General features: G+C 56.5%; 2 protein-coding genes across 5 annotated transcripts in view; one reads left to right on the forward strand and one right to left on the reverse strand.

Annotated features, from left to right (window-relative positions):
- Nucleotides 1-16,654, forward strand: part of ZBTB17 (zinc finger and BTB domain containing 17) — a 29,681-nt gene extending 13,027 nt beyond the window's left edge. For 2 of the 4 annotated variants that reach the window (XM_045299048.1, XM_004705163.2), the window contains 13 exons: nucleotides 9,965-10,171; nucleotides 10,752-10,940; nucleotides 11,425-11,562; nucleotides 11,794-11,919; nucleotides 12,342-12,711; nucleotides 12,794-13,094; nucleotides 13,456-13,543; nucleotides 13,622-13,738; nucleotides 13,826-13,946; nucleotides 14,138-14,268; nucleotides 14,445-14,654; nucleotides 14,741-14,830; nucleotides 14,913-15,298. In XM_045299048.1, the coding sequence (XP_045154983.1) occupies nucleotides 9,967-10,171; nucleotides 10,752-10,940; nucleotides 11,425-11,562; nucleotides 11,794-11,919; nucleotides 12,342-12,711; nucleotides 12,794-13,094; nucleotides 13,456-13,543; nucleotides 13,622-13,738; nucleotides 13,826-13,946; nucleotides 14,138-14,268; nucleotides 14,445-14,654; nucleotides 14,741-14,830; nucleotides 14,913-15,196 (2,370 nt within the window). In that variant the 5' untranslated portion in view covers nucleotides 9,965-9,966 and the 3' untranslated portion in view covers nucleotides 15,197-15,298. Of the gene's footprint in view, nucleotides 1-9,964; nucleotides 10,172-10,751; nucleotides 10,941-11,424; nucleotides 11,563-11,793; nucleotides 11,920-12,341; nucleotides 12,712-12,793; nucleotides 13,095-13,455; nucleotides 13,544-13,621; nucleotides 13,739-13,825; nucleotides 13,947-14,137; nucleotides 14,269-14,444; nucleotides 14,655-14,740; nucleotides 14,831-14,912; nucleotides 15,299-15,861 lie in introns of those variants that run through there. The other 2 variants (XR_006680907.1, XM_045299049.1) reach the window with 2 other exon arrangements.
- SPEN (spen family transcriptional repressor) overlaps nucleotides 16,315-27,799 on the reverse strand; it is a 129,121-nt gene continuing 117,636 nt past the window's right edge. The window contains exons 11-15 of the mRNA XM_004705164.2: nucleotides 19,405-27,520; nucleotides 18,523-19,017; nucleotides 18,190-18,384; nucleotides 17,623-17,781; nucleotides 16,315-17,449 (exon numbers count right to left, since the gene is read on the reverse strand). Of these exons, the coding sequence (XP_004705221.2) occupies nucleotides 17,318-17,449; nucleotides 17,623-17,781; nucleotides 18,190-18,384; nucleotides 18,523-19,017; nucleotides 19,405-27,520 (9,097 nt within the window). The 3' untranslated portion in view covers nucleotides 16,315-17,317. The remainder of the gene's footprint in view (nucleotides 17,450-17,622; nucleotides 17,782-18,189; nucleotides 18,385-18,522; nucleotides 19,018-19,404; nucleotides 27,521-27,799) is intronic.

Raw genomic sequence — 27,799 nt, forward strand, 5'->3', positions numbered from 1 at the left:
TGAAATTGGCATGTTCCATTTTCTTCACTGCAGCCAGTGGTGGCTTGAGTGTTTCTATGATGACCAGGTTTCAGTGGACTATACAGCCTAATCCACTGTAGAAAGTCAGCCAGTGGAACCCTTTGGATCACGCAAAGGTCTGATCTGCAGCCAGTTGTGAAGCGGGGCCGGCCTGGGTGGGCCTTCATTCCTTGGTGCTTGGGGCTGCCCTGAGCAGAGGCCAGCTCCTCGGCAGCCAGCACAGCAATGTGCCTATTCTCTCGTGCTCCCGAAGTCACTGGGTTCTTGGGGAAAGGTGGCATTGCCCATCCAGCTTGCACCCGGAGACTGCATGTTCTGTGGCAGGTGGGGGCCGAAAGCACTACTGTTTGTGCGCCCCTTTCCTGGTCTTTGTCCAGGTGAAGTTACTTCTCGAGGGATGCCTGAATTCCCTAGGCCATTTTCATTTCCAGTGTTAGGGGACAGGGCAAAGATCGGAGGACTGGGTTGTCCTTCCCCTCCCTTTTACTTTGGATTTCTCAGTGTTGCTGGCATGGGTTTATGTGTAGCAATAGGAATGAGGATGGCAGCCAAGGCTTTATGAGTAGAACCCTTTATCGCCATCCCCATTTTATAGAAGGGAAAGTGGAGTGGAGACACTTCAGCCACTTGCACGAGGTTCTTAACTGGTATTGGCTTGATTCCAAGGCAGGAGTATTCCATTGGACTAAGGGAATTCATAACTCCCTGAAATGGCACGTGTGTACACGCGTCATTTGAGTGCCTGCCTGCGCCAGTGGGCACACATGAGCATTCACCTCCCTGGGGAGAAGGTCTTTAACTTACATCACACAGTGTCAGAGGGTTCCCGGTGTTTGGTAAAAAAATGCTAAGAACTGCTGTTCTAGGGGAATTTCAGTTTTGTCCCCATAAGGAATAGTTGCTCATAAAGTTTTCCCTAGCGACACATTCTTTGTGAAAATTACCATAATTTTCCATTTCCCTTATGAGGACATTTTTCCTGTTGAGTGGTTTTTAGTCACCAGGTCTTGTCAAAAAAAAAGTGCCCTCGAGGCTTTCTTGTAAGCAGAACTGAAAGGCTTGACGAGCTCCGGCTCCGGACCGGCTTGTCGTTGTGAGCAGCGGCTGTGGATCCTCCACCTGGGTCTCTGGCTGGAGTCCAACAGCAGGCCTCAGCTTCCCTCGGAAGGCCAAGGTCATTAGAACTTAGTGCTACTCCAAGGGGCGGCCCTCAGGGTTTCTGAGGATGTTGTGATGTTCGGTGGAAGGCTGCCCAGTGGGTGGGTGAGGGGGTGGTCTGGGTGCACTGGGTGCACTGTGTGCACTAACCAAGCCTTCCCAGGCCAGCTGGAGGGTGACCGTGTTCATGCCTCAGCATCTGCGTCTGCCTTACTGATTTCCCTGCTTCTGTTGCCCTTCAGCTGCAGACAGAGTGACCTTCCAGACGTGTGAGTCTGACTGTGCCCTCTTGCGTGTAAACCCAGCACGGTCCCTGCAAGCCGGGGGAGCCCTGCGCTGTGGCGAGTATGTGCCCGTGGGCCTTTCTGGAACCTGCCCCCCAGGCCAGTCCTGACCACTTTTTCCACCCACTCCTTGCTCTTGTGACTCCAGGCGTGCTGCCCCGACCCCAGGTTCCCACCTTTGCTAACGCTGTCCTCGACCTGCAGGTCTTCTCCTCCCTGTTCACATGGCTGCTTCAAGATGCGGCTGGGTATCACATCCTTTCAGAGCCCTGCCCTCAGTCCCCTGAGTGCCGCTCCCTGGCAGTCTCCAGCACTCAGCATAGGATTTTGAGGGCATCTGTATTTCTGCCTCTGGTGGGGCTCAGACCTGCCCTGAAGTGGTCTGGGCAGGGTTTTGAAGTAAACACCCTCCACTTTATATTCTCACTTTAGCCCACCATCACCTTACAGTACTTGAACGGCACGCAGGCCCTGACCAAGTGCCTCAGTTGCCAGAGACCTGTTGAGGGGAACGGCTGGGTGTGTTTCTGTCATTCTGGACCAGACTGGCTCCTTGACCATCGTCAGAGAGGAGCCACAAGCTTCATGGTAACGCGAGGTCCCTCAGGCTGATCGAGCTTGGGTTTGCTTTCTTTAGTCCAGTTGGGTTTTACTCCTTTGTGTTTTTGCTATGTCTGTGGGTGGATAGATGGAGTCGTGGGGTGTCGTGGTTACCCAGTGTGCTGTGATCCACGCGGCCTGCAGTCTGAAACCACTAGCAGCTCCTCGGGAGAAGGACTGGGCTTTCTACTCCCATAAACAGTTGCAGTCTCTGAAAACCACAGGGCATCTCTGAGTCCGCATGGACTTGATGTCAGCAAGGAGACTGATAGAAGTTGAATCTAATTCTACTTTTGCCAGCATTTTTCTTAATGTTTCCTATTCAAGGCCCTGGGTGGTACAGTTTATGTACCTGATAGGCTGGCAGTTCAAACCTACCCAGAGGCCTCTGCCTGGGAACAAGGCCTGGTGACCTGCTCCAGAAACACCCTACTGCCGTGACACACGGACTCACTTCAAGTTGGAATTATTTGACGCTGCCGGCTTGGTGGTATTTCTGCCTCGCGGGTGAGCAGCCCCAAACGCAGACAGTTAAGTAAATTGTCACCATGGTAGATGTTGGAGCCCAGATTCAAACCTTGCATGGCCTTTGGTTCCAAATCCACTCAGCTCCTCTATGTCAAGTTGTTTTGGGCTCTAATACCCATTTGACACTGCTGCCCCAGAGGGAAGCGCAGTTTCCGCCCAGCCCGATACCTCCGACACAGATACTCCCATCGGCCACGTTTCCAGTTTGATAGCAAGTAGACACCTCTGCTTTTATTGACTAACACAGAATTCCTGATTTCTCCCAAACAAATCTTTTTCTGCCACTGTTCCTCTTCTCAGTAAATGGTACTCCACATCCAGTTCATCAGCCAGTTACGCAGGTGCCACCAATGTGCCCAGCCTCTCCTGCTCCTCTGCCATGGTGCAGGCCACCAGCACCTCCGTCTTCTCTGCACGGGAGGAGCCTCACTCAGGTTCCAGGGCCACCCTTGCCCTTTTGCAGTCTGCACTCCAGCTCAAGTGTCCTGACGCCCCACCCCCACCCCAAGGAGTCCTGAAGCACTTAAACTCCAAAGGCTGACAGGTCTGAGATCCTGGTGGTCTCAGCCTCCACCACTGCCAGCGCATCAGCTCTTGCCCTGGCCTTCCTGTCAGCTGACCCCTTTGCCTCAGGGCCTTTTCATATGCTTCCTCCAGTTCTGGAAGGGGCCTGGGGCTTATTGCCTCTCTTTTTTTCTCTTCCACTCCATTCAGGCCACATAAGCAAAGTTTCTCTTTGTTTGTGACTATTAACTAGCCTCTCACCTGTCCATTCCCTCCCTGTTTCACTTAGCACCTGCGGTGATAGCAGACCTACCAACTGCTTCAAGCCGCTTCACTCCAGTCTGCCCACTGCTGAGAGCGGTGGCCTTTCTGCCCAGAGAGCAAATCAGGAGGGTCAAAGCCTTGTCAGAGCACTGTCCTCAGTGCCCGAGGTCAGCATCGTGAGGTGTTCATTTATCTTTGTGAGGTTCGTCTTTTCTCTGTACCAAGTAGGAACCCTGGTGCCATAGTGGCTGACCTAGTGGGCTACTGACCACAAGGTTTGCAGTTCAAATCTACCAGCTTCTCTGTGGGACAAAGAGGCAGCTTCGCTTTCTACTCCCATCAAGGGTTGCAGTCTCAGAAACCCCCAGGGGCAGTTCCACCCTGCTCGACAGGGTGGCCCAGAGTCGGAGTGGGAGTAGGGCACGGTTTCTTGTTTCTGGTTGAGCCCTGGGGACAGTGCTGTTGTGGCTGTTCACCTGTGCTGAGGCTGGCCGCCGGCCCATGTTGCCCTGCACAGGGACCACTAGTTGCAGGGCTGGAGTGGAGGGGGAGGTAGCATCAGGCAGGGCTCATGCCTGCAAGACTGACGAGCTCTGAACTTCCACTCCTTGGTGTGTCCTGAACCTCTTACAGGATACACCCGTCTTTCTAGAAAACCAGCAATTCTGAGCATCTGAGAGCCAAATGGGGAGACCGCTTACCTGCTTCCGGTTGCTCAGGCCCCTAGATGGCCATGTCCCATCCAGGCTGGGAGCCAGCGTGGTGCACTCTGTGAACCGGGCCCACTGTTGGTGAGCAGAGCTCCTAGTGGCAGACTCGTTGCTTCCTGGCCTAACGGCTTACAGCTGGGTGCATCATGGAAGTCCTACCTGCAGTTTAGTGGTTGCTAGTCACCAGGGTGGTTGGCAGGTGCCAGCTAGGTACCACCGAGTGCTCCGGGCACCTCTAGCCTCCCCCTGGGGAGCAACAGCAGCAGGCTGGAGTGGCACACTGGTCTGGTCAGGACAGTGCTTCCGGGCAGAACAGAACGTTGCCCCAGGCTACTGCCTCTGGCCCCCTCACCCTGCAAACACCCCCCCCCCCTTTCTTCCTACTCATTTGGCTTCTGGGCTTTCCAGATTGCATTTAGAAGGAAAATAGGTTCTCATTACAACTTCTCAACAAGGACAAGGCCAGTCACTGGGAACGCACAGCAAGTCAGAGGTATGCTGAAACCCTCTGATGTGGCGCTGCCCTACAATGAAAATAAATGTGAGAGTGCTTCAAAGTTTGTGGATAGATTCCGTTATCTTTTTTTTTGGATCACTTTATTGGGCGCTTGTACAACTCTTAATCACAATCCATACATACATCCATGTGTCAAGCACATTAGTACATATGTTGCCATCATCATTCTCACAACACCTGCTTTCTACTTGAGCCCTTGGTGTCAGCTCCTCATTTTCCCCCTCCTCCCTACTCCCCCGTCCCCCCTCCCTCTTGATAATTTATAAATTATTATTATTTTATGGATTCCATTATCTTTTCATTACATTTTTTCCCACGAGCTTTTGTGAAACCCCCTCATATGTATACATATGTATTTGAGTATAAGCCGAGTTTTCCAGCACATTTCTAATGCAATTTTTGTGGTAAAATTAGGTGCCTTGCCTGATATTTGGATTAGCTTATACTTGAGTATATATGATACACTATATTGTATATGTGTATATGTAACTTACCTCACTGCTTCTGCGTCACACTGTGTCTGACACTGTGCAGGGCCTTCCTATAACAATCCTCCCAACAGGTTTAGAGAGGAGCCTTGGTGTTGCAGTGCTTAAGCACTTAGCCGTTAACCAAAAGGTTAGCGGTTCAAACCTGCCAGCCTCTGCAGGAAGAAGCTGTGGCTGCCTGCTTCCCTAAAGAGGACAGCTGGGGGGGGGGGGTCCTCCATGGGGCAGCTCTCAGGATTGATGTGAGTTGGCATCAACTCCTCAGCAGTGGGGTGACGGGCCCAGAAGGTCCCTGGGTGGTACAGTGGTTTGTCCTATTCTGCCAGCTGACAGTTTGGCGGTTTGAGCCCACTGGGTGCCACTGTGGAGGAGAAGCCTTGGTGCTCTGCTTCCGTAAAGATGATAACCCGGAGTTCCCTGTGGGGCTCAGTTCTACTCTGACACCCACAGGGCCACCAGGAGCCGGGAAGGGAACTTAATAGCAGCTGGATGAAACAGCAGGTCTGGAAAGTAGTAACATCAGTTCCATCTGCAAACGAAGATGCTTTGCAGAGTGTGGGACTCCATCCAGGGTAGCCTGGCCCTAGCCCAGCAGCCCCCAGAACTTTCCCAGCTTCTGTGATGCTGAGCTGCCTGTGGAATCCAAGCGTCCTGGCCAGACATAGCAATTCGGGACTTGCCGCCCTGCATGGGCGGGCTTTAGTTCTTAGGGGATGAGAGTGAGCCAGGTGAGGCCGGCCTGTGCTGCCCAGCATGGTGAAGAAATGCCAGGAGTGCCATCTTGTCATTCATTACCTGGGGTTTGGGCTCCGTGGAATTGAGCAGTGTGGATTTCACAATGGAAGCAGAAACCTTGCCGAGTTGCCCCGTTGGCTGGCATTTTCGAGTTGAAGGGCCACTGGAAAGGATGATTTTCTCAGCCAGCCTCCTGAATCCCACCTTTGTGAGTCTGGCTGAGCCCCCACCAAGTGCTGCTGCCCTGCGGCCCTGGCAGGGCTGGTGGGAGGGGCCAACAGCTTGGTTGAAAATGACCCTCGGGGCCTGTGGGCTCTCTGCCTCATTTCTCTCATTAAAGTTTGAAATATGTCTTCCGAAGGAGTACCAGATGAAATGCGCGCGCACACACACACACACACACACACACACACACAGCCATTCGCTCTGACTCATAGCAACCCTGTATGACATAACAGGCATGCTCCTCGGGGTTCTGAGAATGTAAATCTCTACAGGAGCAGAGTAGCGGGTGGGTTCTATCCACCAGCTTTTCAGTTAGCAGCCCCGCGCTTAGCCTGAGGCGCCCCCCCCCCCAGGGCTGCTTGAGATGTAAACACAGGCCCATCAAAGTACAGAGCTAACATGCCTGGTATCTCAGAGACTCCTGTTTGCCCTTCCCCATCCAGGAAAACCACTACCCTGAAGTTTTTGCCCTTTTATCATCTGTTACCCACCACTTCTCTATTTCTGGATAGGAAACTGCCACCGAAACAGTGGTGTAAGCCGTCAGGACTGTTTTCCCTCAGTGTTTGGGGCTGACTGGGCAGTTCCGCTGCCCTGGTGTCAGTTGAGATTATTCATGGCCCTAGAGCTGCAAGGTCCCTGTAGGCGGGGATCCCTGTAAGATCCCTCTGCCTGGGGATCTTGTGCTGGTAGCTGGGGCCTCAGGGCTTCCCATGGCCTCTCCACATTGGTGCTTCAGCCTCCAGAACCTGTTCCCGCTCCAGCAGCCCTGAAGCACAGTAGCAGGATTCTAAGGTTGCTAAAGCAGGAGCCCTACAACCACACCCTGTCACCATTGAGCCCTTCTAGATTGTGCTGGAAGGAAACAGACTGTTTCTCAACAGGAGGTGTGGCAGGCGTGTGTGTGTGTGTGTGTGTGTGTGTGTGTGTGTGTGTGTGGTTTGTGAGAGATTGCAGTCATCCTCAGAGAGTGTCCCTAGATCATCATGTGTGTCTGTTTGCACGCCCTGCCCCTTTTTCATTAATCAGGTGAGTTCTAGGTAAGGCAGGCCAGGGCGTGTGTGTCATCAGCAGCTCACTCCAGCTGTGACATGTCCGGCCCGACCCATTAATCCAGTGTCACAACAGAGCAGCTGGGGTGTCACAGGAAAGGTGCCGGCCAGTAGCCAGGAGCTCCTGTCAGAAGGCAAGATCAGGCTCCAAGGGACCATGTCCCATGCCCTTCCCAGGCTGGATTTTTGGCCTCTCCAACAAAGACCATGAGCTCCGAGGTCTTGTTCTGTTTGCATGCTCTACACTTCTAAGTTTTCTTTAGGTCCTTCTTAGAAGTAGCTTCAGCTAGTGCCCACACTTACCACCCTGTGAAGTAAAAGCAAAGTGAAAGAGTGAAGGATGGTGTGAACCATCAGGGAAGCTGCCTGTCTGGTGGGAACAGCCAGTTACTGCTGGTATTGAAATCTCTGGGCAGCACACCCCTCAGGCCATTCCCCTCCTGTCCCAGTACCCATGCTACGCCCTTTGAGCGTGGCCAGTCCCCTGGCATCCTGTTGGCTGGCCCTTCTCACAGGTGTGGTGGACATTGCCTGCCAGCATCCCGGCTGGGGCAAAGAAAGGCATGGCAAGTGCAGCCGTAAGCGCCAGTCAGGGTCTTTGGGTGACCCAATTAAGCATGTGAGCCCCACACTCCCTAGCATGCTGACCCTGAGACCAGATGCAAGCCTGTGTTTGAACCAGCCACTGATTGCATGGCCTGGGTCTCTTGCCCACACATCTTTCCCTTCTTCCTCTCTAGCACCCACCCTACTTCTTCCTTTGATTCGGTCAGCATAGATGCTCATTTGTGTTTCTCAGTTGGGACAGCATTGGAGGCCACCTCAGGAGAGTGGCGATGCCATCTGGGAAGAAGCCCACTTCCGGGCAGCCAGGGCTCTGGTGACTGGTGGCTGTCCTGTATCAAAAAGGGTGGTTAGCTGAGTGGGAAAAAGCAGGCAGTGTGGGGCCACAGGCATTTTGTCCTGCGTGTGGTACCATCCACCATCCACTCATCTCAGGGCCTTACTGGCCATCCTTAAAGGCTGCTGAAAGTGACCTCCCCCCATCCCACGTGCCCTGCTCCCTGTGCCCAACAAGTAGGCCTGTCTGCCTGGGCTGCCTTTTCCAGGAGGCTCTGGGGTGGGAACACTCAGTGCAGCGAGGGTCTCACAAAAGGCAGCTGGTCATCATGGCCCTGCCTGCCATGCTGGCCAGAGGCACCCTCCCTGGAGGCAGATAGATGGCTAGCTCTGATCCTTCTGGGTCTGGTCATACTCCCAGGACACTCCCCACTCGCTCAGCTTCTAGGTGGCTCCTGGTGCTGGGATTGGAGCAGGCAAACTGCCAGGAGGGTGGGCTTTGACCCTGACTTGCAGGTCCTGTGCTAGCTTGCCTGCCTGCCCAGCCCCAGATGTGGGCGGCGTGCCTCACTTTCTGCTCCAGATCTTTCCCCTGGGGCTCCTGAGGTTTGTGGGTGTCAGGCAGTGGGGACCCAGGGGCTGCCTTTGTCCCCTTCCCACCACATAGAGCAGGCAGCTCTGGGGTTGGTTTGTCCCTCATCATGAAGACTGTAGAGAAACACCTTTTCTGAGGTGTCCTGTGTGGTGATGACCTCTGCCCCCCAGGTGGGTCCCTGCTACTGGGAGGGCTGAACCCTTGTCTCCCCTGCCCCTCCTGTTGAAGGCATTTCTAGATAATAACTGGTAGAACCTAAGAAGCTTGTGTGGGGACTTGTGTGTCAGGCTGGGAGCAGAGTCCTGGGGCCAGAACGAGGGGAAAGGGTGTTTCCAGGTCTCCTGCAGAAGCAGCCACCGCTCCGAAGCCACCCCGGCACAGCATGGGCCTGTAGCCACTGTCACAGCCATTACTTGAGGGACCCTGTGCAAACACGTGGGTGGACGGACTTGGCTGTTCTGCGCTGGCGGAACCCCGTGCACTGGGGCGTGGTCTGCACTGCAGCTGCTCGGCCAAAACCATACATGGTACCCATGCCGCACAAGTGACTCACCCACAGAGGCTGATGTAACCTGGGGAAAGGCCAGAGCCTTAGCGAGCTGCCCGGGAGCCCCCAAGTGTCCCTCTGCCTGGCACAGCCTGGCGTGCTCTTAGCAGATCCAGCCCTAGCCAGGCAGCCAGCCCTTGTGGTCTCCGAGAGGAGTGGAGGACTTTTCATTCTGAAACCTGCCAGGATGGGTTCTTTCTAAAAGGAGGACTCGGGGTCTTCACTAGAGAGGGGCTGATCTTGGGTGGAGGAGTGTCGGGTGCTTACGCCTCAGGGCGAAAGGTGGGAAGACCAGGTTCCCTGGAATTGCTCTAGCACCGGCCCTCGGCCAGTGGACACTGAGGCCTGGCCAGCAGCTCCGGGGTCAAGGCTAGACTTCTGTGTTGCTCCAGCGACTGTTGTCTGGCCAGGCTTCAAGGGGTACAGAGACTTGCCCTCAAGGCAAGGCCGGGCCATGCAAAGTTCTGTAAACCGTGCCGGCTCAGGGCTGGCACCTCTCTCCCTGGGCAGAGTCCAGAAACCGGGCGATGAAAAGTCTGCCCTGCTGTCTTCCTAAACACCCAATCACCTGTCCACGAAGAGGAAATGAGCAGCAGAGGGTTTCCCACAGCCAGATGTGATCTGTCTGTCTGTCTTTGGGGCTCACGTCCTGCAGTGATGGTGTTCCTGTCTGACTGACTGCGTTTTCTGGTTGGTTGGACGTTTTTGACATTTCAGCGTCATTACCTGATAAAACATAAAGCTGGCTGTTGTGTGTGCCTTTCACCAGTGGTTGGGGACCTTCCTGCCTAGTGAAGCCCTGGGAGGTGGCGGGGGTCTGGCAGCAAGGCCTTGCTGCCACCCTGCTGTGGGGGCTGGCTGCCGAGACAGCCCCTCACCCGGCGCCCTCTCCGCAGCCATGGATTTCCCCCAGCACGGCCAGCACGTCCTGGAGCAGCTGAACCAGCAGCGGCAGCTGGGGCTCCTGTGTGACTGCACCTTCGTGGTGGACGGGGTGGACTTTAAGGCCCACAAAGCCGTGCTGGCCGCCTGCAGCGAGTACTTCAAGATGCTCTTCGTGGACCAGAAGGATGTGGTGCACCTGGACATTAGTAACGCGGCAGGTACCCCGCTGGTCCCCAGGGCCTTCTGGCTGGCGCTGGGGCTGGCTCCTGGCCACCTGCACAGGCCTCAGGCCAGGAGGATGGGGCATCACAGTGTGTTGACTGGGGTGGGCGTGGCAATGGAGGGGTTCTGCTGAGCTCCAGAGCAGAGTGCACTTGGAGCAAACTCTGGAGGATTGGGGATGGGGTGGGCGTGGGGGGGTTGGACCCTGAGCACCCAGCCTCTCCCATGGCTGAGTTAGCCATAGCTCCTACTCAGTACTAACCAGAAGCACATGGGGTGTACGGGGTGTATACTAGGGCAGGGTGTGCTTGTACGTGGGGGTGTCAGGCAGTCTTGGGAACATGGATAGAATCAGTCCTAGATTCAGGTGCCCAGCCCAGAATGGCATGATGTGCCATGAGGAGGTCCGGCAAAAAGATACTGCGTGTTTTAGAGACAGAAATGGAGGCCCAGAGAGGGTTGGGGGCTGATCCCTACTGAGAAGCCAGGGCAGTGTTGGCCCCTCTGCTGAGAGCCCCGGCACAGGAGTGGGGGAAGGGGGCTGGCGGGCTCCAGGACGAATGACTGTTCCTGCAGGCCTGGGCCAGGTGTTGGAATTCATGTACACGGCCAAGCTGAGCCTGAGCCCTGAGAATGTGGACGATGTGCTGGCTGTAGCCAGCTTCCTCCAGATGCAGGACATCATCACGGCCTGCCACACCCTCAAGTCACTCGCTGAGCCAGCTATCAGCCCTGGGGACAACATAGAGGCCTTGGCTGCGGGAGGTAAGATGATTGGCCAGCTGGTCATGAGCAGGTGGCCGTGGATGGGCCCTACCTCTCCCGTGGTGGTGAGCACTGCTGCAGTGAAACGGGGGCCATCACCTCCCTCCCTCATGGGCCTTTCACCTGCCCATGTCCTCTGTACTCAGGGAGACCCCCTGGCCTCCCAGAGTGCTCTGCTCCCCCACCTCCCCTCTGCTCTCCTGAACCCTCAGCTGGGCCCAGGCCTGGCCTCTGCTCAGGGTTAGCATTTCTTCACCGAGGCCTGCCTCCCCAGACAGACTGGGCTCCCCGAGAGCAGGTGCCAGGTGTTCCTGTGCCCACTGTGGTCATCCCCTGCCCAGCCCAGGTGCCCCATAAATAACCTGTGAGTGACTGAAACAACCAACAACTACTTAGCTGTCTCCCCAGGGAGGACCAGGAGCAGCCATTTCTAATGGGCACTTACTTAATGGGCAACAGCAGGTCTATCCTGTTCCATTTCTAGGAGGGGACAAGAAAGCCAAGGAGAAAGCTGCCGTCCCCATGCCGAGCGAGCCGGACCTGATGGGGGGCAGTCTGTCGGTTGGTCCAGGCAGGGAGCCCAAGGAGGAGCGAGGTGGCCAGGCTGAGAGGGAGGCCAGCGGTGAGTTGTGGCCTGAGGGCCTGGCTGGCAGCCCTGCTCCTCCCAGCAGCCTGGACTGAAGGGCTGGCTCAGAAGAGACCCTGGGGGAGGGAAGTGGGCTCACCCAGGGAACTGTACTTCCTGAGCTCAGGTTGCCCAGAAAGACCTGGTGTTGCCTCTGGGGTGTCTGAGTCAGTCTGAGCTATAGTTCCCCAGAGAGAGTCCTAATTCATCGCTACCTGCTGCCCCCAGGGGCAGAGCAGACTGAGAAGGCCGATGCCCCCCGGGAGCCACCACCCGTGGAGCTCAAGCCGGACCCCACCAGTGGCATGGCTGCTGCTGAGGCCGAGGCCGCCTTGTCCGAGTGCTCAGAGCAAGGTACTCCGCCCACTCCTCCCTGCTCCCCCCCTCAGCCCTCCGTCCAGCCTGAGGGAACTCAGACCGCAGCCATCATCCGCCCTCACTGGACCTGTGCGATCAGGTCTGGCACACTGGCCCTGGACTCCTTTAGCACGTAGAAACTGGCATGCTGCTGCTTCCTGCCCTGCGCATCTGCAGGGGCGCCTCGCTGGGCTCTCACCCTGTCAGGGCCTGTTGGCCGCAGTGTCCTTCCCGCCCTGCAGCTGCTGGGGGCCCCTGGTGGACCGAGGCCCCAGGTAGTACACACTAGGCATGGCCCTGGCCCCGGTAGTGCCCCGGGCGGGTTCATGTCACTCCTCATTAAGGCGGGAGCCCCGTGGCTCCTGGCACTGGTCTGGGTGTGAAGCCCGAGCCCTGCAGGCCTGCCCTTGTCTTTGCAGAGGTGGAGGTGGAGCCAGCAAAGAAAGGAGAAGGTGAGCCCCTGGCCCGCAGCCCGCCGGCCTCTGTCAAGGAGGAGGGGCCCCGGCTGGAAAACGGAGAGGACCACGAGTCGACCGCCACAGACTCTGGCCAGGAGCTGGGCGTGGAGGCCCGGAGCCTGCGCTCAGGCACATACGGCGACCGCACCGAGTCCAAGACGTACGGCTCAGTCATCCACAAGTGCGAGGACTGCGGGAAGGAGTTCACACACACGGGCAACTTCAAGCGGCACATCCGCATCCACACAGGCGAGAAGCCCTTCTCCTGCCAGGAGTGCAGCAAGGCCTTCTCTGACCCGGCCGCCTGCAAGGCCCACGAGAAGACGCACAGGTACGCGGCCAGCCCGGGCCTCGGTGCCCCGCACCCCCACCGCCCCGTCCAGTGACGTCACCCTCTCCCTCTGCTCCTGTAGCCCTTTGAAGCCCTACGGCTGTGAGGAGTGCGGCAAGAGCTACCGGCTGATCAGCCTGCTGAACCTGCACAAGAAGCGGCACTCGGGGGAAGCGCGCTACCGCTGCGAGGACTGCGGCAAGCTCTTCACCACCTCCGGCAACCTCAAGCGCCACCAGCTGGTGCACAGCGGCGAGAAGCCCTACCAGTGCGACTACTGCGGCCGCTCCTTCTCCGACCCCACCTCCAAGATGCGCCACCTGGAGACACACGACACGGACAAGGAGCACAAGTGCCCACACTGCGACAAGAAGTTCAACCAGGTGTGTGGCCCGCCCACGCAGATGGAGGACGGCACAGAGGCCCCCTGGGCCCCCTGGAAGTGGGCTCTAAGGGGCGGGGATGCGCCCTGCAGACCCGTGGGAGGGGCGGCAGGCTGGCTGAAGGGCCAGTGCTGGAACTCTGATGCGGAGACTAGAGGGCAAGCCAGGTCACAGGTGTTGGGCCCGACCAAAACGCAGGGAGGCTGGTTTTGCTTTCTGCTGAGGTCTGGAACATTATGCTGACCTCAAGAAGAGAGCCACATAACAGGCCCCCGGAAGGGCTTCAGATCAATTGCCAACTTTTGGGAGGGGCTGAGGCCACTCTCCGTGGGGGGCCCTGATGACCCCTGCCTTGGCACAGGTGGGGAATCTGAAGGCCCACCTGAAGATCCACATCGCGGACGGGCCCCTCAAGTGCCGGGAGTGTGGGAAGCAATTCACCACCTCAGGTAGGCCCGGGCCGCCCTGCTGCCCGCACCCCGCCCTTGGCCCAGGTACGCCATGCCGGCCTGCCCTGTCTCCCCCAGGGAACCTCAAGCGGCATCTCCGGATCCACAGCGGGGAGAAGCCTTACGTGTGCGTCCACTGCCAGCGGCAGTTCGCAGACCCGGGCGCTCTGCAGCGCCACGTCCGCATCCACACGGGTGCGTGCGCCAGTCTCAGCCTGGGGCAGCGGTGGGGGAGAAGGGACGGGGGCCCAGCACCAAGACCCTCTCCCGCCTTATCCGCAGGCGAGAAGCCGTGCCAGTGCGTGATATGCGGCAAGGCTTTCACCCAGGCCAGCTCCCTCATCGCCCACGTGCGCCAGCACACTGGCGAGAAGCCCTACGTCTGCGAGCGCTGCGGCAAGAGGTCCCGCCCCCGGCCCGCCCCCACCGGGGGCACTACACCCCCGAGGGGGTTGGAAACAGGCCAGGCTGGGTGGGGAACTGGCTAACTGCTGCCCCAGCCCCAGGTTTAGTTCTGAGGGAGCCCCCTCCAACCTAGAAGACAGGCAGGAGACCCCCAGCTCGTTGCAAGCCCTTCCCTCTGCTGCCCTCCAGATTCGTCCAGTCCAGCCAACTGGCCAACCACATCCGCCACCACGACAACATCCGCCCCCACAAGTGCAGCGTGTGCAGCAAGGCCTTCGTCAACGTGGGGGACCTATCCAAGCACATCATCATCCACACCGGTGAGCCGGGCTCTGGGCAGAGGGCCCAGCCTGGGGGCGCACGTGCTGCTCCGACAGCGCTACTGCCTTATGTGGCTCCGCATGCTGCGCCGCAGCACTGCCTGCTTGGAAAGACCAAGCTGCTGGGGAGGCTGAGGCCGGGAGGGTCAGCCCCATTACCCTGCCTTCTCCCCCAGGAGAGAAGCCTTACCTTTGTGACAAGTGTGGCCGTGGCTTCAACCGGGTGGACAACCTGCGCTCCCACGTGAAGACGGTGCACCAGGGCAAGGCAGGCATCAAGATCCTGGAGCCAGAGGACGGTGGCGAGGTCAGCGTGGTCACGGTTGACGACATGGTCACGCTGGCCACCGAGGCCCTAGCTGCAACGGCTGTCACTCAGCTCACAGGTGCGGACCACGGGCCACAGAGGGCAGTCACAGGCCACTTGCCTCTGAGGGCCTCTGGCCTTAGGCCCTGCCGATTCTGCCCACAGTGGTTCCGGTGGGGGCTGCAGTGACAGCTGATGAGACAGAAGCCCTTAAAGCCGAGATCACCAAAGCGGTGAAGCAAGTTCAGGAAGCAGGTGAGGGGGGGCTATCCAGGGTATGGAAGCCAGGGGCCCCTAGGCCCTGACTGTGCTGACAGCAGCCCCCCGCCTCCCACAGACCCCAACACCCAGATCCTCTACGCCTGCGACTCCTGTGGGGAAAAGTTCCTTGACGCCAACAGCCTGGCCCAGCACGTTCGGATCCACACAGCCCAGGCCCTGGTCATGTTCCAGGCTGACACGGACTTCTACCAGCAGTATGGGCCAGGAGGCACGTGGCCAGCCGGGCAGGTGCTACAGGCTGGGGAGTTGCTCTTCCGCCCCCGAGATGGGGCCGAGGGCCTGCCTGCTCTAACAGAGACCCCACCCACAGCCCCCGAATGCCCACCGCCAGCTGAGTGAGCAGGCGCCCCACCTTCGGACTGTTTATTTAAAGATGGACGGCACCCCAGAACTGTGAGCAGTGACCCTGCTCCCTAGAGAATAAATTTGATGATTTTCTAATGCTGCCTAGAGCTCCCTGTGGGGGGGAGCTGGCAGCCATGGCTGATGCCAAGGGCTGGCCCACCCCAAGGCCACTGCAGCCCGTCTGGGTGGGGACCTGCTCTTCCTCCTGCAGCTGTGTGGAGCGTGGGTGTGGGTCAAACACCAGGGGCTAGAGACCTGGCTTCACACTTGCCCAGGCCCCCTTTACTGGACCTGAGCTCCCCCTACTCCATAAAGCACAGCTGTGATGCTGCCCCCACCCATGGAAAGCTTGGGCCAAGGGGCCAGCTCCACTTTCACATCTGAGCTCAGTCTTGAGACCACTCCCACTTGGCTCAGCCAGAGCTGCCAGCGATGACCATGGGAACAGGAGGGCTTCCCAGCACTTGAGGTGCAAGCAGCTTTGGCCTGAGAGTGAAGGTTAGGTCAGTGCCATCCTTTGGGAGCAGCTGCTTACTTTGGATTGGTCTCCAGCCAGGCTGGAGCCCAGGAAGGCCAGTCATGAACTGAGGGGAGGTGGGGACCACAGCAGTCTCCGGGATGGCAGCCGAGAGGTCTTTCTCCACTCCCTTTTCCTACAGGTCACCCCCAGCAGCTGGTAGCCCCTCTTCCTACATCAGAAGCGTGTCGATTATCAGGAGCCCCACTTGATACCATGAGGGCCTTCTCGGTACTTACTGCCTGCCTCCCTAGCCTCGTGGGGCTCTAGCTGAGGAAGGCCTTTCCTTACCCCCCTCCTGAGTCCCGTCCAGACACAGAGCAGGACACCTGCAAGCCACTGGCAGGCCAGGCTCTGCCCCCTGCTCTGGACAGAGAGGGGAATCCAGAGCTTGCGTGTCGCGTTGTGTGGAGATTTCTGTATCAAATCTGAAGTGCCTTCTTCAATGTCAGCTAAGAGCCAATCGCGATCTTGGAAGTTTGACAGATCCTGTACACAACATGGGAAACCCGTAGTCGCAGCAGCCGTCATCAGGAAGCAGGGAGGTGAGGACCCTTGGTCCTCCTACCCAAGTGACAATCACATTCACACTTGATGTGTTTTGTATTTTTTAATAAAGTTTGTAATCCAATGGACACACAAAACAAAACTGCGCTGAGAAAAACAGTTTCATAAATTAATAAGTGTTAGGGAGTTGGGGGAGCTCCAGGTAGGGTGAGACCAGCCAGTCTTTATACAGGTGCTGTGTGACACTTCACGTCGCAGGGCAGGCCGTGCTGTAACGAAGCGCACTTATACAAATGAGTGACGATACAAAGTCTGAGTATGAAAATAAGATTCTCTCTGAAAACACATTTTTGGCACAGATTAAAAAAAATGTATGTGAGGGGAAATTTTGATTTTTTTAAGTCAGTATTATATATATATTTATATATATTATATATTTATATATACACACATCCCAAGTTCTGCATATCCCACCAAAAGGAAGTTCGCTCCTCCTGCTTGCTGTCAAGTGTAAACGATGCGTCCAGGTGACTCCTACGGCGCTAGCAGAGGTTAAAAGAGACGCATCCAAATGAGTATGGGCAGGGGGAGGGGAGAGGGACCAAAAAACTCATGAAATGTTCCTCGACGCCAGGGTTTCCGCAGAAGTTTGAAGTCCTGCATGAGTCCCCGATATGTGTTCACACACCAGCATCCAGAGTGTCACAGCCTGTCTTCACTGTGCAAGAGTCCAAGTCACTAATTTAGTGCAAAGGCAGTTCCATTTTCTTGTTTCTTAAAAACAAAACAAACAAAAAAATTAATTCCACAGCCCTGTTCCTTTTCTCCAAAAAGAGGAGAGAGAAACCCAGCCCCCAAGGTGTCTGCAGGTCCATCAGTTGGTGGTCTGTCCTTGGGCTAAAGCGGCATGTAAACATACAAGGTAGCAGCACCACTGCCCAGAGGTCTGGCTGACAGGAGCCGGGCAGGCGGGCGGGAGGGAGGCTAGCCGGCTGGCAGTGGAGTCTGTCCCCCTCAGCAGCTTCATCCTCCACTTGGCTGGGTTGTCCTGTGTGTGTGGCTGCGGCACCTCGGGAAACCGCCCAGGTGGTTCACACGGAGGCAATGACAATCATGAGGTGAGGAGAAATGTTGGAGATGCTGGCAAGAAGGTCAGGGGCCAGCCGGGACAGGTGACTCTCCGAGAACTCGCAGGGCGGGAAGATCTGCAGCACGTAGGCGGGCTGGAAAGGGGACAGGAGGCAAATGGGCAGCTCTGTGTTCACAAGCACTTGCCCCTCCCCAGGCCTTCAAAGGGACCCACAGTAGAGAGGGTAGCGCCCGGTCAATTTCCCCACCACGCAATCCCACCTCGGCAGGCATGTGGGTGGGAGCAACGGGGAGGAAGCCAGCTGACCTGGTTGGAGCCGGGGTTGGGAACGTTGATGATCCCCGCTGCCTGCTTGGCCTGCAGGTATGTGATGAAGGCGGCCTTGAGGGACTCTGTCTGGCTCACAACGTCCTCTTGGTCTCGACCGCAGGGCAGAGCCAGCAGCAGGCAGTAATCTGTCTCCACCTGGGCAGAGGACAACTGTTACTGTGCAGACAGCCCTCCAGTGGAGGGCTGCCCAGCCTGGGGTGGGGTGGGCTCGGCTCTAAATTCTTTTAAAAGTCCCACCTCTGAGATGGCTTTACATCCACCCTCCAAGAAACGCAAATCCACCGCCATGCCATCAGAGCCCCCAGACCAACCAAGAGGTCAGCAGTCTCAGCAGGAGAAAAACGGAGCGGTCGCGAAGCCCTGTGGGGGGCAGTTCTGTCCTCTAGTGTGGGGCCGTAAGCTGGAAATCCACCCTCATTGAGCAAAAAGGCCTTGTTTCTGGCCCAGAGACCTCTTTTGTCCCTCAAGGGAGAAGGGGCGTGCACATGCTTCCAAATCCCTCTGCCTCGACAGTGGCTCACCCAGGGTCTACGTCTGCCTTACCGTCATCCTCCGGGCGACCCCTTCCAGTTGTGAGGCCTCCAGCCGCATCCTCTGGGCGATCCTCAGGGGGGGTCCCCCTTCAGAGAGGGGGAGGGACCGGTGGGCCAGGACATTGTTGCCAGAGACAAAGTGGAGCTGCACAGCAGCTGTGTCATTCTTGAGGGCCAACAGGCCCTGCCACACGATGGGGTACTTCTGCTCAAAAATAAACACACGGGAAGTGAGGTGAGCATCGAGCCATGAGGGAGGGAGGGGCCAGCTAGCTGGCCTCAGGGAGAGCATCTTGGGCCACGGATATGGCAGTAACCTTGGACGAACCCCGTCCACACGTACCTTCAGGAGTTGGACCATGTCCACAGGTCTCTGGGTAGTCAAGTGTGGAGAGGAGTCTTGTTTGGGGGTGGGCTGGGCTTCTGGATGCGGCAGAGCCAGTCCTGGGACAGTGCTGGGGCTGGGGCTGGTAGTTGTGGGGACAAACAATGGCTGCTTTGGGGTGGCCTGAGCTGGGAGAGGGGCAGGGAGGTCAGGCTTCATGGTGACAGACACTGGAGAGAGGTGGGACGTCTGGGCCGTTTCCACTGGGGTCCTTGGAATCTGGGCAAGAGGTTCAGGTGGCCTGTTTGCAGGTGCAGTGGGGAGTCGAGGCTGCTCAACAACTCCAGTCTGGGTCCCCTTCGCCTCCTGGGAGACCTGGGGCATTTTGCTACTCAGGGGTTGGCTGGGCTGGGAGGGCGGCACAGGTGGGGCAGGCTGTGTGACTGGGGTGGTCTGGGCAGGTTGTGTGGGCGACAGGGCAGGCTTCGAGGGCTCCCCTTCGGGTGGAGGGCCCTGGACGTTATGAAAGAAGACAAAAGGGCAGTCAGTTGATTGTGCACAAAAGACGTCCCGACTCCGAGATGCATGGGGGGCCCCCTGTAGGCAATGTTCTCAGGGTTTGGGGATTGGGGGCTAGGGTAACAAGGGGTCCTATGGCCCCTCCCTTCCCACCACCTCCTGGAACCAGTCCCAAGAGCTTTCCCATGCCCTGAAGGCTCTGTGGTGGGAGCTGACATTTCACCCTGAAATTTGGGTCATTCCTGTGCTTGGCTGGAGTCTCATAAAAAGTCCAACACATGTCAGACCCCACCTGGACTCTAGATTCATCCTCCCGCCTCCCTCCTGAGCGAAGGGCTGCTTGCTCCCCACAATGCTGCTGCCAGCCAGCCAGGCCCTCACCTGCGCAGGGGTCTTGGTCCGGGAAGGTGGGCCGATGGAGGCGGTGGCAGGAAACTGAGTGTGTGTGAGCTGAGCGGGAGCGTGGTAAGCACGGATGTCACCGTACCTATACTCCTGGAACAACTCCCCACTTGAGTGCACAATCTGCACCCCGTGGGTGACCACCACAGGAGGAGTCAGCGGCAGCCCCTGCAGCTGGTTGCTGGGGGTGACTGTGAGGATGCGGGCTTCGCCGTGGGAGGCAGGTGCTGCTTTGGCATCAGGTGTCTTGGCAGCTTCCTTCCCTGGCTGTGGAGGGGCCTTGCTGGCTGGCGACACCTTCACCATGCCCTCTGCCGCCCGGGGCTGCTCGCTGACTGTGGCCACGTGTGGGTGGACCATGATCCTCACGTCCCGAGGCACTGTGTAGGGGTGCAGCCGGTACTCAGACTGCATGACCAACACCTCCGACTGCACAGGGGCTGTGGTGCGAGCGACAGGGAGGTGGTAGTGCACCTCTTCTTCGGGAGGGTGCTGAGGAGCCGGGGCCGGGGCCGGGGCCGGCTGGGGTGTGCCTGCACGCTGTGGGGCCCTGACCTCTATCTGCTGGGGCTGCAGGGGGGGCCGGGGAGAGTGGAGTGTCTCTGGGCGGATGCTGTAGGTGATGCTGGGCAGCGTGGGCGTGGTCATCCTCACCTCGCCCTGCGACAGGTGACTGAGGGACACGGTCTGTGTGATGCTGTGAGGTGGCATGATGACCGACTGCTCCGGGTGTATGCTGGAGATGAACTGGGGCACAGGGATGCCGGCGGCCAACATGACCGTGGCATTGGTGGAGAGGGCCGTGGACGTAGTACTGCTCGGGTGACAAGCTCTTGGAAACGGGGATGGAGCGGGCCCACTCGGTCGGGGAGGATGTGCGTCTGGCTTCGTGACAGCCAGATGGGAGACAGTCCGGTCTGTTGGGGTGCTGGGCCCCGAGTTGATGTGGTTCACATCTGGGGGCAGTTTGCTGGGCAGAGCAGGAGGGTGATGGGGGGTGAGAGCTGATCCCAGGCTGGCTGGTTGGAGGACCTTAGTCTCAATTTTGAGGGTCACGGGGTCAGCGAGCTTTTTATTGGTGGTCACGATGCTCGGGGTGAGGACAAGCTGGTTGTGCACCAGCACCGGGGAGGTGTTGAGGCCCTGAGTGAGCACCTTCACGGTGCCGCCCTGAGTGACAGGGGTGGACACGGAGAGGTGAATGGGCTCAGGCTTCTCCAAGGATGGCCGGTCGGCCTTAACGGAGGAGATCACCGGAGACGCATTATACGTCTGGGCAGTCAGTACCAGGGTGGAGTGGGTGGCCACATTCGCATAGCCTGATGGGGCTTGGCCTTTGGGTGGAGGCTGAGATGGTGTGACAGAATCGGGTTTGACCTGGGACTTGGACACTGACTGCTGGAACTCAATGTCCATCGCACTGGCTGGGGGGATCTGACTGATCTTTGCGCTGATGCGCTGTGGGCCTTCAGTCTTCTGCCCTGAATAGCTCAGGAGCACAACCCCTTCTGAGGTGTTCACACGCAGTCCAGCCCCCGAGCCGGTGTCAGCTGGGCGCTCGTCAATCACAGACATGGATCCTGGGTGGAACCGGTTGTTTTCGTTAGTGTTCGTTCTCGGCTTGCACTTTGCCGCTGGTGCAATCACTGCCCCCGCAGCCATGGTGACTGCACCCGTTGTGGCAGTCACACCGCCGGATGCCGAGGTCACCGCCCCTGTGGCGACGGTCACTGTGCCAGTGGCGGCATTGATGGTGCCTGTGGCTGTGTTCACTGCCCCCGGGGTGGCGCTCACTGTGCCCACCGCAGCATTCACGGGAGCGGTGAGAACATTCACAGGACCCGTCAGGACATTCACTGGCCCTTTGAGGACGTTCACAGGACCGGCAGGCGTGTTCACCAGGCCCTTCAGCGTCGTTACCGAACCCTTCACCGGCCCTTTCAGAGCATTCACTGGGCCAGTCAGGGCATTGACTGGGACCAGTGAGACGTTCACCAGGCTGGTCAGGGCGCTCACCAGGCCGGTCAGAGTTTGAGGAGCAGGTTTCGCCAGCGTTATCTTCTGTGAATTCTCCAAATCAATGCTGACGGGCATCCGGCTAATGACGGATGTGATTTTGGGAGCAATAACTGGAGCCGGTTTTTCTTTATCGGTAGATACTGGAACCTCTAAGGCTTGCACGTCCGAGGTGCTGGCTACTGGCGCGGGTGCTTTCTCCTCTACGAGAGGCTTCTTCGGTTCAACAGGTGGGGGCGGGGCCGGGGCTTCCTGCAAGCAAGGGGCGGCGCTGACAGGCTCCGCAATGGAGGCTGTGACGCTCGTGGAAGCCACCCCTGTGGCAGATGCGTATTTGGGGTCCATGAGGATCTTCCTCAGGGTACTGGAGCTGGGGGCGACGTCAGAGGCTTTGGTGTCTGGGGGAAGAGCCGGAGATGGTGTCGACTGAGCTCGTGGCTCCTCCTGCCTTGTGAGCCACTCGGTCACTGTGGGAGGGGAACTCTGCGGTGGGAGCTTTGCTGCGGTTACCGAAGGAACGGTGGGAGTAGGGGTGCTAGAGTCACTGGGTGGGGTTACTGGGTCACTTTCAATAATCGAATGTACCTTGAATCTGACTGGATGGTCGTCGTCTCCTGGGACTGGCTGAGAAGGGGTGGATAGGTCTGGGGGTGCCGGCCCTTTGGTTGGTGTCTTTTCTTCAACGCTGCTCTCCTGGGATACGCTCTCCCTGGGTGGAGTCTTGCTGAGGTCAGAAGCACATGACTTGGGCTCGGGGGTGCGGGGCTTTTCTTCCTGTGGGGTTTCAGGTGCAGGGACCACCACCGCCTCCTCCTCTTTTGCAGCCGGACTCTTGCTTTGCACCTGTTCAGGCTCAGAGGCAGGGGGCTCTGCCACAGCCCCGGCTTTCCTGTTTGTTTGCCTTTTGCGGCGCGACCGAGTGGTCTTCTGGCGCCCTTTGTCTCTCCGCACGACTTCTGCTTCTTTGGCCCCTCTGGCTTCTTGCACGGAGTCAGAGGGTGCGCTGCCTTTTCCTCTGGTCTCCTTGGTGTCTGCTGGGCCTGTCGAGGTGTTAGGAGCACTGGCAGGTGGCCCAGAAGAGTCTGCAGCAGCCTCAGTCTCCAAGATGCCAGACACGGCCTCGTCTGTCTCAGGCTCCATTCCTTCCTCGGGAGGCTGTGGCCCTGGAGGGTTGGGCTGAACATCTGCTGTAGGCTCTGAGGGGTAAGTGGGAGGGGCTGGGAAGTTTTCTGGCTCCCCAGAAAAGTCATTGATGATGGAGCCAATGGCCGCAGCAAGTTCCGTTTCACTAGCTTGATGGGCCGGCTTGTCCCGACTGTCCTCCGAGGCTCGGCCCTCGGGTGCATCTGAGGCTGCAGCCTTGTAGGCCGAGGCGGCTGAAGTTTCCGTGAGCTTTGCAATGTTCTCCACGGCTTGCTCCAGCTCCATCTGCTTGGCCAACTGTGTTGCTTCTGGGTTACGCTTAGAATCAGACACATCTTCCTTCTCTGGTTCCTTCTCTGGATCAACCGGGTCACTTTTCAGCTGGGATGATAAACTACCCTCCTTTGGGGGACTCTCGCCTTTCTCGGGGGAGACTGCGGTAACCCCAGCTTCCGGATCTCCTGCCAGCCTCGTAGCTGCCCGGGCACCTGCGCTAGCATCCACGGCCTTCAGGTTGGCCGATCTGTCCACTGCTGACCTCGAATTTCGCGCCCTTCCTCTCTTGGACTTGGAGTTTTTTTCAGGGGTTGTTTTCTTCTCTAGCCCTTCAACTGGGGGAGGGTCTGGGGGGGTCCTGCCTGTACCCACGTCCTTTCGGTCATGTTTCTGTTCACTTCCTGCTTCTTCAGCAGGCTTGGCTTTTGTACTGTTTTCTTTCGCGTTCCCCTGAGAACCCACCTCAGTGGCAGTCTCCAGGCGTTCCGCTGCGGCATCAGATTTGGGGTCGTGTTTCCCCTTGCCTTTCCCCTGGGAGCCAGCAGCGGCAGTGAGTTTTTGAGCTCGAGGGGACCTCCATCCCTCCGCTGGTTTGGGTGTTTCAACTGGTTCTTTTGGCTCAGCCTCATCTTCTTCAGCTCGACGGCGTGTTTTGGGGGGCCTCCCCCTCCGAGGGGTCGTAGGGGCTGCTGCCGCTTCTTGAAGCTCTCGCTCCAACCTCTTCCTGGTCAGTCTTGGCTGCTCCGGGGGCTCTTTGACCGGAGAGCGGCTCTCGGTGTCCCCCATGGTTGCATACACACTCCTGACGTTTCGGCGCCGGGTCCGGCTGAGGGGCAAGCTTGGCTCCAGGTGTTCAGGATCCCCAGCAGGGGTTTTAGAAGCAGTCCTGGTAATTTTCTCAGCCTCCATCTTTAATTCTAGCAGTTTCTGTGCTTCTCCCCGAGGAGAACTGGACCGCTTTAGCTTTTCTCGGTCTATTCTCTCACTCTTCCTGGTGACGGGCTTCTCCACAGTGCTGACAGCAGCTGCCTGAACTGGGGTCTTGGAACGTTTACTTTTGTTTGGCTTTTTATCTTTTGCAGCAACTGGAGGCTCAGCCTCTAACTCTTCAGAAGCCCGAGGCTGAACGGCAGGAACGACTTCAGTCTTTTGATTTGGCTCAACATTAGCAGCCGAGTCGGGTTTCTCCACCTTTGGCTCATTGGCTTCCTCAGGCGTTGGAGTTGGCTTGGGAAGTGGTAGGGTCCTATTGGGCTCTGGATCTACACTGCTCTCTGCCTGGGAAAATGAGGCCCCGGGAGTTGGAGGCTTGGCGTCCAGAAAAGGCAGCTGGTCAGTTGGTGAGCTTTCTTCAGCCACTGAGGAAGGCACAGCGGCATCTTTACTGGTGTCTACTCCCGGGTGCGAGCTTCCTTGTGCAGGTTGTTCCACAGGGGCAGGCGTCCGTTCGGATCCCGCTTTTGCTTCTTCTGAGACCGGGGCAGGCTCCGCAGTCTTTTCTTCTGCTACTGCAGGCACCTCCGTTGGCTTCTCACTCGCCGTCGTCTTCTCCGGTGTTGATGGTGCCGAGTCCGGGGTTACGGCCGGGACGGTGGTACTAGGAGGCCCAACTGAAGACGGGGTTTTCAGTTCTGACTCTCTGTTCTCAGAAGCAGGTTCTGGGGTCTTGGGTTGATTCTCTGCATCTTCCTGTTTTTCCGTTTCTTTGGGCTTTTGGTCTTTTTCTTTTTCTTTCTGCTGCATTCGGGTGAGTTCCATAAATCTGCTATGAAATAGAACAACTGGCTCTTGAACTAAATCAGCTGTGCTGCTTGCGCCGCCATCAGATGCCTGCCTCCCATACAACCTGCCGGGAACACAGTCTGAGTCTCCGTCTTTTCTCTCGAGGTGCTGCAGTCGCTTGGAATCTTGCTCAAAGATTGAGCTGTGTAAAAAGCGAGAAGCAAAGAGTTCTTGCCTTTCCTGCTCTTCTTCTTTATGGTCATCTTTTTTAGCGTCCATCTTCCCATCGGCGTCCGTTCGGATTTTCTTCTTTTTCATGTACCAGGACGGAATAGGCCTGGGAGCAGAGTCCACCTTTTCTTTATCTTTGTTGTTTCGAAAAGTAGCAAATCGAGAGTCCCAATCGAGAAAAGACCAATTTTCTTCTCGAGATGAAGAGAGGGACTTGGCTCTTTCAAGCAAAGCCTTAGTGTCTGGGGTGATTGTCTTATCCAGTGCAAAAGAATAGAACTTGTTCCTTTCTAAAGAAGCGGAGAGTCTCTCCTCTCGCTCACGGAGCTTGTCCTCTCTGTCCCTCAAGATGAAAGGCAGTGGGGAACTTTCAAACAGTGCAGAGGCTCTGGGGGAGTGGGACTTGTGATCACCATCGTCATCAGAATCAGAAGGCACCTCACCAGGTTCCAAGTCTCGCACAGACCTCTTTCGAAGGCTGTCTCTCTTAATTATGCTGTTTGGGAAACTCACATCAAATCTGCTAGCATCTTGTTTCAACTGAGAGTCCCAACGATGTAGTTCTTCTTCAGAACTCAAGACAGACAGCTTTATCTTGGCCATGTCTGCCATCTGTTCTCTCCTGCTAGAATCATAGGGATTAAACTTTAGGGACTCTTCCCTGACTGTGATATTAGCATAGGGAAGACCTTTGTCATCTACTTTAGGGGACCCTTTTACTGTCACTAACCTAGGGGAGCTCAGTGGGTCGTCATCTTCATGGAAGGAACCCAGTCGGATGCTGGGCGAGCAACCAGTCCTTTCAGAATCTTCACTGATTTGACGTGAACTTCTATAATTCCTCTCTCTCTTGCTGCAGATATCAAAATCAACATGATCCATCCTTTTCTTTTTGCTGGGAGGAGAGTCATCGGTGACATCTTGGGGAGGTTTGCCCACTTCATGAACAAGGCTACGCCTTTCATAGTCATCTATATCTTTTTTAGGGCTGCCAAATTTCTCAGACTTGGCTATTTCCATCTCCATCTGCTGTTTTCTCCGACTCTGCTCCATTTGTTTGCGGTAACTCTGTGTGTGATCAATATCAATGCCAATTTTTTCTTCAGCAGCTACCGAATGTGGTTTCTCTTGGCCTGCTTTACGTTCAGGTGTCTCCTCGCGAAGATGGCAGTAGTTTTTCCTAAGATCCTCTTTCTCTGGTCCTTGGTCGCCCGACAGCTGTAGCTGCTTGAGCTGTGGTTTTGAGGAAGTGGGTTTTTTGGGTTGGCTCTCTTGATTTTCCGCAAGTTCGCCTACTGGTTCTCCCAGCCTTGCTTGTAGGTCTGTGCTGGGCCTTGAGCCAACCCCAACAGAAATACTGGCAAGCTCCTGACAGTCTTTGGGGCTGGGAACAGCAGTAAGTCTATCCAGTTTGATTTTTTTGGATTCTCTTTTAAGAATTTCTTTCCGCGCAGGCTTTCTTTCAGACTCACCTTCCCTCAGCACAATGACATCTCTAGATGATAGGTCATGCTGCTTTTTCAAAAGCACCCTAGCTTCCTCTAACTCTAGACTGCTTTTCTTGACTTCCAATTTCTGACGTTCTGCTTTGAAATTTGAATCTGCAAAGCGTCTTTTCCTAGCTTCCAATTTCTCCAGATCCACAGCACTGACCCCGTCAGCAGTCTGCTCGGGCTTCAGGAGCTTCCTGGGCTTAAGCCTGCCTTCTTTATCCACCACTTCTATGTGGCTAGAAAGGCCCTTATCCTTTGGCACTTTTAGTCTAACAGATTCCACTTTAGAGAGGTCTGATTTTGCAGGCTCAGCTTGAGAGGCCTGAAGTTTTTGATCTGGGACAGACAGTTTGACAGTGTCGTTATCGAGCTTGGTTTTCAGTTTCTCAAAGGCGGCGTGCTCAATAACCTTGCCCTCTTTTTCTTTCACTCGCGTCAGAACCACACAAGGCATAAGTTCCAGGCGATTTCGGGCTAGCCCTTCTTTGTCCGCTTTCTCTCTGCTCGGTTTACTAGAGCTCCTTGGCTTTTCGGGGCTCAGTTCTCTCTCATTTTCTTGATCTGTTTCTGAGGACTGAGAACTGGAGGAATGAATTTTCCCTTTGCGTTTTTGCTTTTCGGCTTTGTCCTTCTCCACTTTTTCCTTTCTTGTTATGCGTCTCTCTCTCTCCCCTCTCTCGGGATGTTCAAGCGTTCGTTCTTTATCTGTCTTTTCATTTTTTGAATGGCGCTCCACACGAGGTTTGTCGTATCGTGGAGGGGAAAGGGAGCTACAGCTGCCACTGCGGTCCGAGGACCGGCTGTACATCCTCCTCTCAGAATCACTGGGCAGCCTCTCAGACTGGGAGGGAGATGTGCCAGGACTCTGTGGGCGTCGCAAGTGGACGGGACTCTGACTTCGTTCAATTGGCCTCCTCTCGTGGTCTCGGTCCCGTTCAGACTCAAATCTTTCACGTTCTCGTTCCCTTTGCCTGTAACTGTATTCCCGAATATCTTGCTCATAAGGATCATTTCTGTAATCCCTGTATTCTCGAGGGTCATCATAATAGCGTGATTCATAGTAGTCTCCTTGGTAAGTTTCCCATTCGGAATAAAATTCTCTCCCTCGAGCTGCATAGTCCCTTCTGGAATCCTCAGGATATGTGCCTGGAGTACGAACATTCTCGTAGTATGTACGATCTTGGCTGTAGTCATAAGATGCCCTTCGCTCTTCTCTGCCAAAAAATTGAACCAACAACAATGGATTAGCCCTTTTTGTTTCTTTGGCACTTACATGCATCAAATTGCATATAGATGATCAGAAAAACCTGCTTCTAAAAATCATCCCCATTATTTAGGCCTGTGCCAGAAATCTGGTCTATCTGGCACAACTTGTGCTCAAAGTGTAAATTACACACTCGATTTCATAGACTTGGTTTCAAGAAAGAAAAAACTCGCAATAATGTATTCACACTGATTACACATTGAAATGTACTTTTCTTTTTTTAATGGGC

Source organism: Echinops telfairi, unplaced genomic scaffold, assembly GCF_000313985.2.
Source record: "Echinops telfairi isolate 266 unplaced genomic scaffold, ASM31398v2 ScPeMD7_7457;HRSCAF=8495, whole genome shotgun sequence".
In the NCBI taxonomy this organism is placed as follows: Eukaryota; Metazoa; Chordata; class Mammalia; order Afrosoricida; family Tenrecidae; genus Echinops; species Echinops telfairi.